This window comes from Solea solea, chromosome 9, assembly GCF_958295425.1.
Source record: "Solea solea chromosome 9, fSolSol10.1, whole genome shotgun sequence".
NCBI classification, from domain to species: domain Eukaryota; kingdom Metazoa; phylum Chordata; class Actinopteri; order Pleuronectiformes; family Soleidae; genus Solea; species Solea solea.
In genome coordinates this window covers 19,875,725-19,890,999 of record NC_081142.1, presented here as the reverse complement: position 1 = coordinate 19,890,999, position 15,275 = coordinate 19,875,725, and the positions used below count along the sequence as shown (strand labels likewise).

Below are 15,275 nucleotides of genomic sequence, written 5' to 3'. Positions count from 1 at the left end.
CTCATTTGTTGGCCCTTAATTAAAATGTAATAACTCGGTATGAGAAGGAAAGTAACATGTTGACATTTATCAGGACATAGATGATTATTAAACAACTTAAAGGAAATATGAAGTGAATATAATGAATAATACAACAATAAGGACTAGTAAAATAGTACGGAAATAAAATGCCATGCAGAAAGTTGTTAACTATGTGTTTTCAAAAGCTGCCACAAGATCATCTTTATTTCAGGATATCTGTTGCAATAATTGAAAGCGAGACTAGTTTTGCAGTTTTAAAAATGTATTTACATTTGTGTCTTTTATACAAATGAAAAAAAACTTCAATACAGGGATTCATATTCACGCGTAATTAATTACACAGCACAATCTTTTTTCAAAACAGCCAATCAAACAAGAGCTGTTGTATTAATTAATAATTAATATTACCTTGACAATATATTCAACTTTCATTAAGAGCACTTGGTATTTGACGTTAAACTGTACACATGCAGTGAGGGTGTAGATTTCTGTTCGACTGTCGCTGGAAGTCTGACCTACGTACAGTACAAAGGCACACACACACACGTCTCAACTTCCTTCAATTATATTTCTGAACAACGCATGAAAAGACAATCTGTTCTGAGACTGTAAGTGTGGACATGGTGAGTTTTTTTTATGTTCCTTGAACCACAAAACAACTCTGCATGAATGGAGACAGTCTTTAGTTTGTCAAGTTTAGACACATTCATGACCTCGTGTTAACTGCTTCAAGTTTGTGGTGCGTTCCATTTATAGTACGGCGGAAGTCAGAGGTCGGAACTGGGAGTGGCTTCACCCTCACGTTTGACTTCTCAAGCGCGAAGTTGCTCCGAATTTCCAAACTGAAATCCGAAATGAGGAGCGTTCCTGCTCAAGAATTGTCCCCTCAAATCGGAAATTCTGCCCACAAATGGAACGCACAATGAGATTATTGTGGTTAAAACTTGAAAGAAAACAAAAACCATCAAATCTGTGAGTAAATGTCATTCCTCCACTGTTTTATGTAGTTTTTTTGCTTTTGTTTTCTGTCTTTTTCTCACTTTGGCCATCCGCGTTGTTTTATGAACACAATTTTGATTACATCCATCAGTCACCTTCTCAAATATGACATTAAAGAACTGATGATAAGATTCAGCTGTGGATATTTCCATCTTATCGTGGTTTTTCTGTCCAACCACTATAACTTTGTTATTATGGATATAAAAAAAAACAAAAAAAACAACAATTTCTTCACAGTATGACACAGTGTATAGCCCACCATGATTACATTTGTCATTAAAAAAGAATCACAAATTACCTTGTATTGCCCAGTGTGTTTGAAAATGGTTCATTTTGTGTTTTTCCCCATTTCATTCCTGTTTAGCTCCACCCTTTAAGTGCTGGACACCCCCCACAGAAAGGTGGCAAAAACTGAGACTATTGGTACTCTTCACAACTTTTGATTGTTGAAGGTGGAGAATGTGCATCACAAGTGACATAGAGACTCTGTCTTGTCCACAGGGAGTGTCAGGGGGAAGCGGAAGCTCCTACACACGAAGAAGTGCTGACTGCCCCTTTTCTGTGGAAATCTGATACTGCTGCTGTTTAATGATGTCCAGACAGTCTCTGAGAACCTGCAAACACAAAGAAACACTTCAACTGTGAGAAGGAAAGAGGTAAAAAAAAGAAAGAAAGAAGGATGCAATCTTATAGATGTGTTACTTTTGTTACCTTCCTGGTGTCCTGAGGCAGAATAACTCCATCGTCCCAGAGCCTGGCAGAGGAGAAGAAAGCTGAACTCTCTTCTTCTAATCTCTTATTCATGTCGTCTTCCTGCTGCTGCTGCTGCTGCTGCTGCTGCTGCTGCTGCTGCTCAGCGTCCGAGGGGAGCAGAGAGCCAGCATGACCCGGAGCCACCATTGACACTCTGGCATTGGGCCACAGGAAAAGGAAATTTGGTTCAAAGGCCCGTCCACACTGGAGGCAGAAAGAGGATTCACGTTTGTGAGGGTTTGGCCCTGTTTTACTGCCTCATGCACATGAGAGACTTCAGCAAAGTCAAGTGACTTATAAGTCATGATACTTCATCAGGTGAGACGAAATTTAGCAATGTTATTAGCATGTGCCAGAGGTTGCTTTGCTTATTTGTGCGGTAGAAGAAAACAAAAGGCGCAGCAGATCCCACATACTGTACATACTGGTGTTCTGATCACATTTAAGTGTGTTGTATTTGACTGTGTTGCACCGATTACTGTAACGTCATGTTACATCTTCAAAAGATCAAAGATCTTAGAGGCACAAATGTCTAGTTTGATGTAAAGAAAAACAACCTGTGCTGACGTCTTCTGTGAATTATGCACATTTGTTCCTGTTTAAACTTAAAGCTATAGTCCATAACTGTTTTTTTCTACCATCACCACTCATTGACATACCTACGTGGATTACACCACCTTTAAAGTCTAGTGTACAGCAGTGACTCTCACCATGGCGTAGCTGTCGGCACCGTGGCAACCACCGATCACCACAGTGATTTTGGGCACGGATGCGCACGCTACAGTGGACAGCATCGATCCCTGAGCCTTCAGACGGTTACTATTCATCTCTGCCTGAAGACACACACACACACAGAATATATTACACTGTATATAAAAACAACTTTAATTTGAAAAGTAATTTTGACCATGCTTGAATAAGTGATTTTCGTTATGTCGAAATATTGTAATTCTCCTGGACACAGGAAATCTAAAAATGTCAGTTTCTAAACACATTAAATGTACCTTTTAATATATTCCAGCGTGTGTTGTGTTTGCAGAGCCCTGACATGTTCGAGTGTCGGTTAGTACCTTGGACACGGAGCGCGTCAGAGCCGGTGTGGGCGCTGTGTTCTGGAGGAAGAGGAGCGGGACGTCTCTCTGGTCACACAACTGGACAAAATGACTCCCTTTCAGGGCGGCTTGGTACGACAGCTCTCCATTGCTGGCTACTATTCCCACCAGGTGCCTAATGCAACAGAAAATACACGTTATACTGTACATACATGATCAGCAGCAGTGGTGTGCACCTGCCCCACAGATTTTGTGGCAGGTGCTCAAATGAAAAGAACGGCATAATTTAGATGACTTTAATAGACCATATGTCATTTGATAATATTTAAAATAAAAAAATATTTAAGATATATAAAGATTACTGCATGAATTGTAAATTTGTCTAAATTTGTGATTGGTTAGTAGTAAATAGACTTACTATTATTCAACTAAATGACCCTTGAGAGTTTTCAAAGTTAGTTTAACTGAGTTTGTGACGGAAGATTTTCCCTGAAAGAACCACTCTGGACCGACATCATCATCCAGAGAGCTGCTTCCTGGAACCGATTGCTGTAGCTCTCTTTCTTAACGTATTTTAATGAATTTATTTTTCTTGGAATGACCCAGTTGGTAAATGAGCGAAATCAGTGTTGTAAAGGATTAATAAAAAGTCCAAAGTTAATCTCCCCTGACAATCATTGACAAATAACACTAAAGCACTGAAATGCAATTTTGGGGCATTATTACTTACTGCTATAGGCCACATGGAAATCAGAAAAAAATGTATTACAAAAAGTGTTTGAAAAAAAAGGGGTGCGTGTATATTTTACCCATGAATCTTTGCAAACCCAGTGATCAGCGTGGTTCCATAACGAGCTTTGAACTCCTGGAAGCGGCTCCCGTCTGTCAGTCGACTGATAACCTGGACAGACAACAATCAACCTGTGAGTTAGTGATGCTGCATCACTTGATGATTTGCCTGAGGAGTTAATGGTCTCAATAACTAGTTTCTTCAACAGAACATGATGTAAATGATGCTCTCATTATGGGGATTGGCGGCTGGTATTATCCAGGTCCAGTTTGACAGTTTTAACTTCACACTTTTCTCCCTGAGTGTTTGGTCAGTGTGGCTGCATTCACTTCTCGCTTTACAGAGCAAAGAACTGTGTCTATTTTGTACCATCTTAACATCCAGTGTGTAGTTGTAACTCCGAGGAGCGAGACCCAGAAGCTCCTCTGAACTGTACAGTGGCTCCTCCTCTGCTTTCCTCTTCCTCGTCTTCTCCTCGTCCTGCTCCTCTTCCTCAGGCAGCTGGAAATTGAGGGTGGAAATGATGTTTCTGGTGCATGTGTACGCCTCCTTCTCTTCCCAGGCAAAATGATCCACACAGCCACTCACTCTGAAACCAGAGGATGAATTCACCTGATAATGTAGCTCTCTATTGTTTGGTTATATTTTCCAGACACCTATGAGTTACTCCCATGGAGGTGGGTTTGATGCACATACTCAGCATGAAGTTTGGCTCCTCCCAGGTCCTCTGGTGTCACCTCCTCTCCTGTAGCAGCCTTGACGAGTGGTGGTCCTCCCAGGAATATGGTGCCTATTCGGTGCACCATCACTGTCTCCTCTGCCATTGTGGGGATGTAGGCTCCACCCGCTGTGCATGACCCACACACCACCGAGACCTTTAGGACCATTAGTTGTTTTCATGAAGAAATAGTTTGTCTCTTTTCAGACCAAATATTTTGTAAATGCTTGTCTTCTTTACCTGCGGAATCTTCATGGCAGACATGATGGCTTCATTATAGAAAGTTCTTCCTCCCTGGTTCTTATCCGGAAAGATCTCAGACTGGATTTTCACACAGAAACAGAGAATTATGAATTAAGAAAACAGTTAGAATCACTCGCCCCTGATGAAGTGACTCCAAACACTTGTTAAAACCTGCTGCATTTGCAAAGAACCTGCAGAGGTAGGAAAGCTCCTCCAGAGTCAACCAGGTAAACACAAGGCAGGCGGTTCTGAGTCGCTACGTCTTGAGCTCTTAGTTGCTTCTTCACTGTGATCGGATAAGCTGTGCCGCCTTTGACCGTGGCGTCGTTGGCAATGAACACACACCACAGACCACAGATTCTGCCGATACCTGGATACACATACAAACATGTGAAGAGCAAAGGTTAATGTGTGTTCTTGTAGGGTTGATAAGGTTGTTATAGAGTATCATGAGATGAGAGCGTACAGGACTGTAGTAACATGGTATCTAACCTGTCAGGCAGCCAGCTGAAGGAATGTCTCCATATGGCAGATTGAGACCCGCAAAGGGCGACAGCTCCAGAAAATCTTCATCATCTAGCAGGAGGCGTAGACGATCCCTGACCAGCAACTTCCTGTTTCTCTTTGTATGCCTTTCAATGCTGTTCTGGCCTCCACCTTTCCTCACCTTCTCACTCAACTCTATGAACCTAACGGATGCAATAATGTCATGATTTAGAATTTTTTTTTAAATGTAGTGAGGAGAGAGATCTTTTGTAAGAACCTACTTCTTATTGCAGGTGTTGCTGTTTCGAAGGTTAGCCTCATACACATGTTGGTGGAAGGGCTGCAGGGGCAGCTCCAGCACTGGGAAGGCACTTGGCAGAGATGTCCTTCTCTTTGCTACAGCGCTCATACACCGGACAGAACATTTCCAATGCTGCTCTGCCAGCCTGTGACATAAAAATTCATACAAGAAAAGAGTATTGACAACATTAAAATAAAAAAGATGAAGATAAGAAGAAGGCAAACACACTGGCCACTACTGAACACTAACAAAAAATAAGTGAGATGCATCATCTAGCTACTTTTTTGAATTAATCATTTCTACTTTTGTATGGTGATAACCTTTTATTTATAAACAATTAACACCAAAAACATCATTATTTTGGCTCATATCTTCATGAGCAAGGACAAAAATGTGCCTTGTGTTTTGTTACAGAAGGAAATCAGTTGTGGTCCTGATTTAAAATCAGACTATGACTAAACCGAGCACCTTGAGTCCAGTCTTGAGTCCTATTTTTTTCCAGAATTGAGAGCATTATTTAACTTTGTGTGTGTGTCTGTGTGTGTGTGTATAAAATGTGGAAAATTGTAATGACATAAAGGTTTTTTTTTTATTTTGCCCCAAAACATAATTTGTCTTAGAGTGATATTTAAGTGAAAACACTGAGAGTGTGCTCACAGTTTAGCATTATTATGAGTCATGTTGTTGATACCAATATCTACGGAATAGCTGAATTATTCTTACAATAATGCTTCATATTACATATTTTAGGCAGATTCGTTTTATCTCTATATGTTACACACCAAATGCGAGTACAAATCTACATGTTTGTCTTTTTAAACACACACACACGCAAATGTATCCATTGGTTTACAAAGAAAAGCGTTTGTGTTGTGACTTGTGATTTGAAGTCAGACGTATTGTTAGCTTAATGTGTACAATATGAAATGTGTGCCAAAGGTCACGAGTGTGAAAACGCACGAATGGAAAACAAATTGAACGTATTTTTACCTTAACGTGCAGCGGTACATGTCTCTGTGTGTAAATCTGCTAATATAATTAAATTAACTGCACAAGTTAAAAGGGTGAAAAAGGAAAAAGAGTTACTCCAATGACTATCAGTCTGAATCCTTCTTCTTCTGCCTTGTTATGAGGGACAGTGTGTTCTTCGGTTGTAATCTGTATTACCGCCATCTACAGACGTGGGTGTGTAAATACAGGCTGCACTGAAAATGAGGCACATGATTGTCCCTCTCCTGATTGTAATTTTGAACAGTATAAACTGCCACAAACAAGTCATTGCTAGTACATATGACTATCAGCAATAACCTGTAGGTTTACAGGTTACTTTTTTTTCGTTCTCAGTAAAATAAATAGCTATCTAGTAAATGCTATCTAGTAAATGTAAAGTTAAAAGGTAATGGAGCATGTAGCGCTGACTGTATTTGCAATGCCGTATCTTTGCCGCTAGAGAGCGCTACTCCACCAGCCGTGAACAATTTAGTCCTCTCTTATATAGTATTTGACAAAACCTTATATATATATAACCCTAACCCTGTATATATATATATATATATATATATATATACAGGCATAAACATTTAAAGCCCTTTGACTGGTTAAAGTAGAACAAACAGTACAATGTTATTCCAGCAACTTTAATGATGTAATTTACTGAATATCCAAATAGAATATTTTAATTATTACCCTTAAGACGACTTTGACAAAAGAATACAAGTATTACCATGCTATGAATAAGTTAGCATGATAATGTGGGCCAAGATGAACTTCCGTTTTATTTTTAGAAAACAACAACTAAATAGGATGGAACTGATAGTGATTTTACAGTATTATCCCATTGTGATGAGTTAAACATCAAATTGGAAACTGAGGGTACTGTGCACAATGCAAGTAAGCTAAGAGACTGTTTATACTCTGTATAAGAATCGAATTGCTAAATTATTTAAATTATTTATTGGGATTAAAAGTGATTACAAAAATAGGAGAGAAATATTTATTTTAGATTTAAAGAAAGAAAACATTAATTCAGAACACATTTAATCTACGTTTTCAAACTGCCATGCAACACAAAATATCATACAACAAGATGTACAAGGCAGTGTAATTAGGTAATGCCAATACAAATGTGAACTAAATAAGATGGCAATATACTGCATTATTGGCAAAAACACAAGAAACACAAGGCACAGACTTTTAAAGCATAATCAAAATGCGACAGTAACTCAAATAACCACCTGTTACAACTAAAGTGTCAGTATTGACAATTATCATGATAAAGTATCACATAATCAAAGATTAGGTTTTGCTAAAAGAGAAAGATGGGGAAAAAGTGAATTTTAACAGTGTGGTTAAACTGGGAAAAAACATATAATAATAGCAATTATGTGTTGTTTAACTTATAACTTTTTACACTTTTAACGTGCTTATTTAACCTTTGTTATACTGATACTAAAGAAAATGATATGTGCAATATATATTGTTCCTGAATTACCATGCAAAGTTTTAATACACAGTCATGAAACATAAACCAAAGCATTAAAACACAGGTTAAAAACACAAAAAGAGTATAAAAAGTGAAATGATGATTTTTTTATTTGGTAAAAAGGAGCAAAGAAACCAGTAAATATTCACATTTAAGAAGTTTTAATTGTTATTATTATTATTTTTTTAAATCAAATATATTATCAAAATTATTGACGATTAATTTAGTAATCCATTTTTGTGTGTGTGTGTGTGTGGGGGGTTCTCTGCGGTCCAGGGCCCCCGGTTGGAGCGGCCCTGCTGATTGGGAAGAAGGAGGCGGAGTGATTGTTTGTCGGCAGACAGTCAGTTTTAAACCAGGAGGACCGGAGTTCCAGGAGCTATTTGGGAATCTCTGAGCGGGGAAAACTACGTCCAACACGGGAGAACTCACAAGGAGGAATCCGACATGAGTTGGGGAACGGAGCTCTGGGTATGTCTGAACTCTGTTCTTTGACAACTGGTTTGTTTGCTTTGTTTTATGTGACACGGAAAAACACACGGGACTTTAGCTCAAACGGGTGGCAGGAAGGTGCTGCTGGGATACCTTACGCTGGGCTAACGATAACGCTAGCCCGCGAGGCTAAGGCTAAAGCTAATCCGCGGTGCACCTTAACGTCTGTGACAGCGGCGGAACAATAGGCAGGGAAGTCCGCAGAGTCACACACACACACACACACACACACGGCGGGCGGGTACTGAGGTGGGGGTGATGTAGTCCTGTCTGCCCAGTTTCATGACAACTTGAATCGCATCTTTGCTGTTGAATATGTGTTTTTTTTTTTTTGCTTGACTGGCAAGTTACGAAGTTACATGTTGAGGGCTTTGTATGTGTGTCTGTGTCACACCCCGTTTGAAGGAGAGGCAGGCACGGTGGAGAAACGGTTGGATCCGGGGTGGGGGGGTTAGCGACCACCGTGCTGCTTCCAATCAACCTCAGCACCACAGCCGTTTGTATCATTAACTCATTGGCACAACGTGTGTCTTTGTTTTCAGGCTTTTGTCCAGAGCCCCGGGTCTTTGACTGGGACGTGAAGCCCATGTTTTTATACAGTGGTTTTTAGACAGTAAAAGGCAACGAGTGGAGAAATAAGTCAGATTGAATAGGTTTTTATTACTCGAATGAATCGCATTTAAGAAGAAGAAATCCGAGCGAATTTCTTATATTTTGCATCATCTACCTATCTTAAATATTATAATAATGCGGCTTTAATGTCTTGCTGCAACTTGTGGATTTAATTTAATAAACATTTATTCAAATTTGAATTATATCTTTCAAAGTGGTGAGTCGAACGTCTAGGTCTCTTTTTTCTGGGGTGTTGGCCATCACAAGCTGTTGTAACCAGAGAGGCAACCATCAGCATCCCCCCGTGTGCTGTGTGTGTGCGCTCACATGAGTGCTGGAGGCTGTGAGAGCAAAATCGGATTCAAACCTACCTTTTGTTAGGACATTGTGTCTGGTGCTCACAACTGTAAAGGGCTTTTTGAGGGTTAGTATTGGGTTTAGGGTTAGGGTCAGGTTAAAAGGTCAGAGTTCCCCGCTAAGAATGCTGTACTAGACTGTCTGTGTATGGTGGGATGGCTGGATTATATTCCTCTGGCTATCTGTAGTATAAAAAAAGCTTTTATTCTCGTATTTATTCATATATGCGAGACCTGTGGCCTTGTTGCTGCTGCAGCCCATCTGCTTCACTGCTCACTGTTGCCTCTGTATCATCTCAAAACAGCATGGATGTCCTCTTCTGACCTTCTGGCATCAGCAACACATTTTTTTCCCAGAGAACTGACTTTCTGATTTATTTTGGACCTTTCTTTATAAATCATAGAGATGGTTGAGCATAAATAATCCCAATAGAGCTGCAGTCTCTGAAATACTCAGATCGGCATGTCTGGCAATCATCTTACAGTCTTCTTTTTGATGCTTGGTTTGAACTGCAGCAAGTCATCTTGAACAAGTATACACACCTAAAACGCATTACATTATTACCATGTGATTGGCTGAATAGCTATTTGTGATAATGAGCAGTTGAGTGGACCAATCACTCATTCAAAATTGTGAATAATAATAATAATAATAGTAATGATGATCAGTCCTAAAGATAAACTTTCAGAGAAAAAATGCAATTAACTAAACCTTGACATTCACTTTAAACCTAGTAGACATAAACCATGCAAGAACTGTACCACCAGCCAACAGGATTAAAAAAAGGTTTAAAGCTAATGTAGGAAACCCACCATCAGAAATAATTCCCAGGAATGACTTCATGGGAAACAGTTTATTTCAAAGTGTTCTCAAAGTAATTCCATGACTTACTCCTCAGTAGTTTGAGCTTTTCTCTGTAGCGCTGTTCCATCCGTGCCATAAGTAAACCAATGCAGGCTATCATCTGCCGCCTGTTGGTGTACTGTCATAATCCCCAGAGCCCACAGATGAGATTAATGTGCTGACTGATGTCAGATTACACATGATTGGCTATTTGATTTCAGATTACAGTTAATCCTTCAAGAGATAAAATATGAAACTGTTGACTGGCTGTTGTGTTTTATGCATGACTGCATATCCATTATCAATCTGCATAAATTAATTCATATTACAGAACAACATGAATTATAACTGAATGTGCAGCAGGTTCTTGCCAATACGTGTGAAATATTATGTATATTCCCTTGCTAACAGGGCTTTAAATAATAGTTATATTCATTATCAATAAATGTAACTAAGTTTTGACTACTCTGTAATGTTAATTTAAAATGTCTGCACATTCCAATAAACTAAGTTCATGTCTTTAAGTTGTCAACATTTTATGCTTAGAGTCAGAAATGCTTCAAATGAATCCCCATGTCCTTGAAACACCTCATAAGTAGAGAGTTCAACGTTTTTTTTCTACAGTCTTTGAGACTTGTACTAGCAAATTGTGGATGTATGCCTTTTTAAAATTTTTTTTTTTGCCTCAGCATTTTGTGTCCACAATTAAATGTTTAAGATAAAAAAACAGAATAACTGAAAGTTAAACTTTAGTGCAGCATTTATCAAGTTTTGTTTTTTTAATTTTGGTTTTCACGAAAGTACAGACTTTTGTCTCCCAGGTTGCAAACCAATGCTGTACATGGTAAATATTTAAATCCATCAGTGGCACCTGCATGAGCAGTATTTTATAGGTTACTAGTATGCAGCATTAAAAAAGTTTATTGGTATATTAAACATCAGTTGGTGCATTTGCAGTCGGCCTCTGTTTTGGCTCCAACTCAGGTCTTTGAGGCATTACAAAGTGAGCAAGGAACATCCTATTACTGTGCTGGCTTCCTGCCTGGGAGACACACACATAACGTAGGAAGTGTTTGTCTGAATCAAAGCTCTGTCTGCTTTATGTGTGTGCGCCAAGTGCCAGGATGCTGCCATGCTGTGCTCTCGTCTGTCTGGCTGAGGTGAGTTGGAGGCCAGCAGAGAGGAGCAGCCAACTCGGGCTGAAGGACAAGAGGGTGACAGGCAGCCGTCTCTGCTGATCGGACAGACTGAAAAGATAAGAATAAGGGGATGGAGAGATGGAGGAAAGAGGACAATCTTTAAACAGTGGACTCTTTAAGTCGATAAGCTGTTAAAGAAACTGTAGATGCCTTGCCTTGTAGGTGCCTTATGGGGGTTCAGTTGCAGTAAGGGGTACCAGGGTTATTTATGGATCTTTTGATACTTGATGCCTGAGGATTGTTTGCATTCTTGGCATCAGGTGGTGTTCAGACTCTTGACTATAGGGTTTTGTTACCTCTGGGGATTTTTCCATGTATCCTCCATCAGTTACAATTTTCTTTGTTTGTTGGGGGGGGGGGGGTGTATTTTTTTTGTCCTAGAACATGTTAAATCATTTGTTGTGTGTCTACTGTAGGACAGTGTTTTAGTCAGGCAGTGCTCTGACTCTTTGTAGATCACAAAGGTTGTGAATGAAGTGTCAAACCTTAAGGCACTGTCCTGCACACAAGGAGCTGTTACACCCGGTCTAGCCAAGCACGTTGTGTTGAAATGCTTTGCTGAAGATTGTGGGAGTGTTCTTGGATGTGTGACTGAGAGAGCATATTGTTATGAGTTTAAGAGAAGCCACTTTACTCTGTTATGTCTGGCATGTGAGGCTGGATGTCTCTCTTAATTAACAAAATTGTGCTAACACACGTCTTCTGGACACCGGGAGGAGGTGTTACAGGAGGGTAAGGCGATGGTGGACCATACAGAGGAGCTGAGGAAGGGAGGATGTTTAATGACAGGAGAGAGAAGGGACTTCTTTTTTGTCGAGTGGGGGGAGGTGAATTATTAGATAAAATGGATTAGATACATTTTTTATGATTCCAGTGTGCTTTGTAGCTGCAATTGTCTAATACTTTAGATCGAAACATTACACAAGTACACAACTTTGCATGATCCTTCAGTATCTTTTGTTGTCATTCTTTTTCTTCCCTAAAAATGCTTTTAATGTTTTGTTGTGACAACACTGTCTGAAATGTTGTATTTATTTATTTTAATGAGGATTCTTTTGATCTTTTTCAAAGCAGATGTTTTGTTATCATATTTGATTTTTCCATGCAGTTTTGTGCAAATCATCATCATTGAAACGTTTTCATCTTTCAATCCTTTTGGGATTCAGTTCATCAAAATAAATATTTGTTTTTCCAAAAGCACACAACAGGTTTTCTACTTTGGTAGCATTAAATTGTAAAATGTAAATAGATAGTGGTATTCTGTCTACACTGATCAATTCATCGGGCTGAGTTTTGCACTTTTTTTTTTTAATAAAATACACGGGCTGATAATTATTTAAAGAACTGGCTGTCTATCACTTATTTTTTAGTTTAACACATTTAGGTTCTGAGAACCGTTTTATATTTTATCAGATGGAGGAAACAAAGAAAACATATTTGGGGGGGAAAGTCTTCATAAGCTGCTCTGATGTTTAAAGATGGGTTTCAGCCATAGAAAAACCCATGTCGGTCGACCTCTAATCAAAACAAATGCAACATTCAGTGGATGTTCAGTTCTTTTGCCTCATGTGTGCCTCTCACTCAGGGGATAGATATATTTTATTCTTATATACTCTCTCCTTTCCTCTCATCCTCCCGTCTTCCTCTAGAAGTGATTATAGCTGTATCCACCCTGCCAGTCAAGCCCTTTCTATTTACACACCATTCCACCTGTATGCCTTTGAGTGACCTGGGATAAACCTGTTTAAGTTACAAGACCTGATGTTATCGCCCTTTTTTCATATAGGTGTGATACTTGCTTTCCTTTCAAATGACAGTATCTGGCAGTTGTTATTTTTGTTGTTCGTATTAGACACTAGTGTGTATTTTAACTTTTTTCCAGGAAGTTATAATTGAGTCACTAGCTACAGAAACCTCCCCGGACCTCTGAGGCACCGTTCACACGAGGACGCTTGCGGTTAAAAACGACAAAATATTTTATCGGAAGTGCCTTTCGTTTAGACGGTGACGGCAAAAATCTGAAACCACCCTCCAGAGTGGAAAACTTGAATATGCTCCGCCTTAGCGTCTCCGTCTACACTGCCAAGATGCAAAACTCTGCTCAGATCTGCTCACGTCGCATACGCGTTTACGTCACATACATGCAGGCCGTCTGGGGGAGTAGGATACTGCTCTATGAATACGGTCCATACGGACTCCCAGTCCACGCCTTGTTGCACCTTCGTTGTTTTGTAGTCCAGTGTAATCTGGAGTATTAGTTCAATTTCTTCATCTGACCAGACGAAATTCTTTCTCCCAGCGGTTGCCATGTTTTGCTTTTCGCAGAGAGGAAGGAAGATTCTGCGCATGCGCTCATACATGGCGGTGTTGTGTGATAGTGTATCACAGCGCCACCTAGCCGCCTGGCATGCATACCCAATCGAATTCCACACACTTTTGCGTCACCTTATGTACGCAGATTTCCTCCTGAAAACGCTTGTCTAAACACGGAATAAAAAGTGAAGACGTGACGCCACTTTTGCGTCTTCTGTTCAGACCGTCATCATGTAAACGTAGCCTTAGAACCACCACTAATTTAGGTGTAGGCCTTTGGTCGGAGCTGCAGCTGTGTTCAGTGTTGTAGCTTCTACAAGGAGTCCGTCTGTCAGCTGTTTAATAGTCAGTTACGTTATTAGCCAGCGGATAAAAATGCAGGTTTTGGGGAAAATTGGAAGATGTTTGGAATTTTTCTGGTCAATTTTCCCTAGACATCCAAACCAGTCAGTCATTACACTAAACCTCTGCTGGATTGCTGGCTGTTATCAAATGTCAGGCCTGCTTGCATGTTCACTTACATTAGTATTAGAGCTGAAACAATTAATCGATGAATCGATTATTAATCGATTACTAAATTAATCAACAACTATTTCGATAAACTCATAATCGGTTTGAAGCTTTTTTCATGATTAAAACAAGATTTCCGATTGTTTAAGCTTCTTAAATGTAAATATTTTCTTAATTTCTTTGCTCTCGATAACAAAGATATCATTTAAAGTTAATCATTTTGGTTTGTTGACAAAACAAGACATTTGAGAACATCATCATGTCCAGGTTTGACGAACACCTATCAACATTTTTTTTAAGGTTTTCTGATATTCTGAACACCAAACGATTAATCAAGAAAATAATCGATAGATTAATCGATTATGAAAATACTTGTTAGTTGCAGCTCTAATTAATATACTTGATATACAGTTTACTGAATTGATTAAATTAATACAGATTAATGACACCCCTTTAGTTTAAAATCTGCATACTATTAACCTATAAAAGTTATGGTGTGGTATCCAGGAGACCCCTTAATATTTCAGATTTTTTAAAGTTATTGTGGGCAATGTTGCAGTCAGTGAGCAGACCTTAAAATACAGTAAATGTTCAAAGTAGGGATCTTCTGATACGTTTTCACTTCCGATACAATATCGATATTGCAGCCTTGAGTATTGGCTGATACTGATATTGATCCGGTACGATATCAGCATAAATCATACATATTTTAATTACTTATTTTGAAGTGTGGAATGTTAGAATAGGCTTGATCAAGTGATATTACTTAAACGGAGAACAATAGTCAGCAACAGTAGGTATGAGAAAAATTTACCCATTTATTATTAACCAATGGGTTACACAAATTTTAACCTTCAACATAAGAATATTTGATTTTTTGCCATGTTAATTTCATCAGGAGGAAAGTACCAAGTGCTATTGGGGGTGCTTTCAGAGCAGCTGTGTTTTACAGGGTTCCTCAGGATGAGCTAGTGTGGTGCTAACGGCTAACTTGCGCTCGCTGTGCGGCTTCGTACCCTCTGAATCCAGAGGTTAAAGAAAAAATATTTAACCTATGAAATAGCAGTAGCACACACACACTTTTGTTGTGATCATGTGGGCTCT

The 15,275-nt window shown here is 39.2% G+C and overlaps 2 protein-coding genes across 4 annotated transcripts in view; one reads left to right on the top strand and one right to left on the bottom strand.

Annotated features, from left to right (window-relative positions):
• Positions 1–265: 265 nt before the first annotated feature.
• On the bottom strand, positions 266–6,500 carry si:ch211-198n5.11 (methylcrotonoyl-coenzyme A carboxylase 2). Its single transcript, XM_058638440.1, has 12 exons — positions 6,354–6,500; positions 5,344–5,508; positions 5,069–5,265; positions 4,768–4,946; positions 4,574–4,654; positions 4,312–4,490; positions 3,985–4,204; positions 3,635–3,726; positions 2,844–3,000; positions 2,484–2,606; positions 1,732–1,977; positions 266–1,634 (listed from the first exon to the last, which is right to left on the bottom strand). Exons 1-12 carry the CDS (start codon positions 6,371–6,373, stop codon positions 1,548–1,550), a joined length of 1,746 nt encoding a protein of 581 aa, XP_058494423.1. The 5' UTR covers positions 6,374–6,500; the 3' UTR covers positions 266–1,547.
• A 1,669-nt stretch (positions 6,501–8,169) lies between these two features.
• Positions 8,170–15,275, top strand: part of fnbp1l (formin binding protein 1-like) — a 42,777-nt gene continuing 35,671 nt past the window's right edge. For all 3 annotated transcript variants that reach the window (XM_058639045.1, XM_058639044.1, XM_058639043.1), the window contains exon 1: positions 8,170–8,316. In XM_058639045.1, coding sequence (XP_058495028.1) covers positions 8,293–8,316 — 24 coding nt within the window. In that variant the 5' untranslated portion in view covers positions 8,170–8,292. The remainder of the gene's footprint in view (positions 8,317–15,275) is intronic.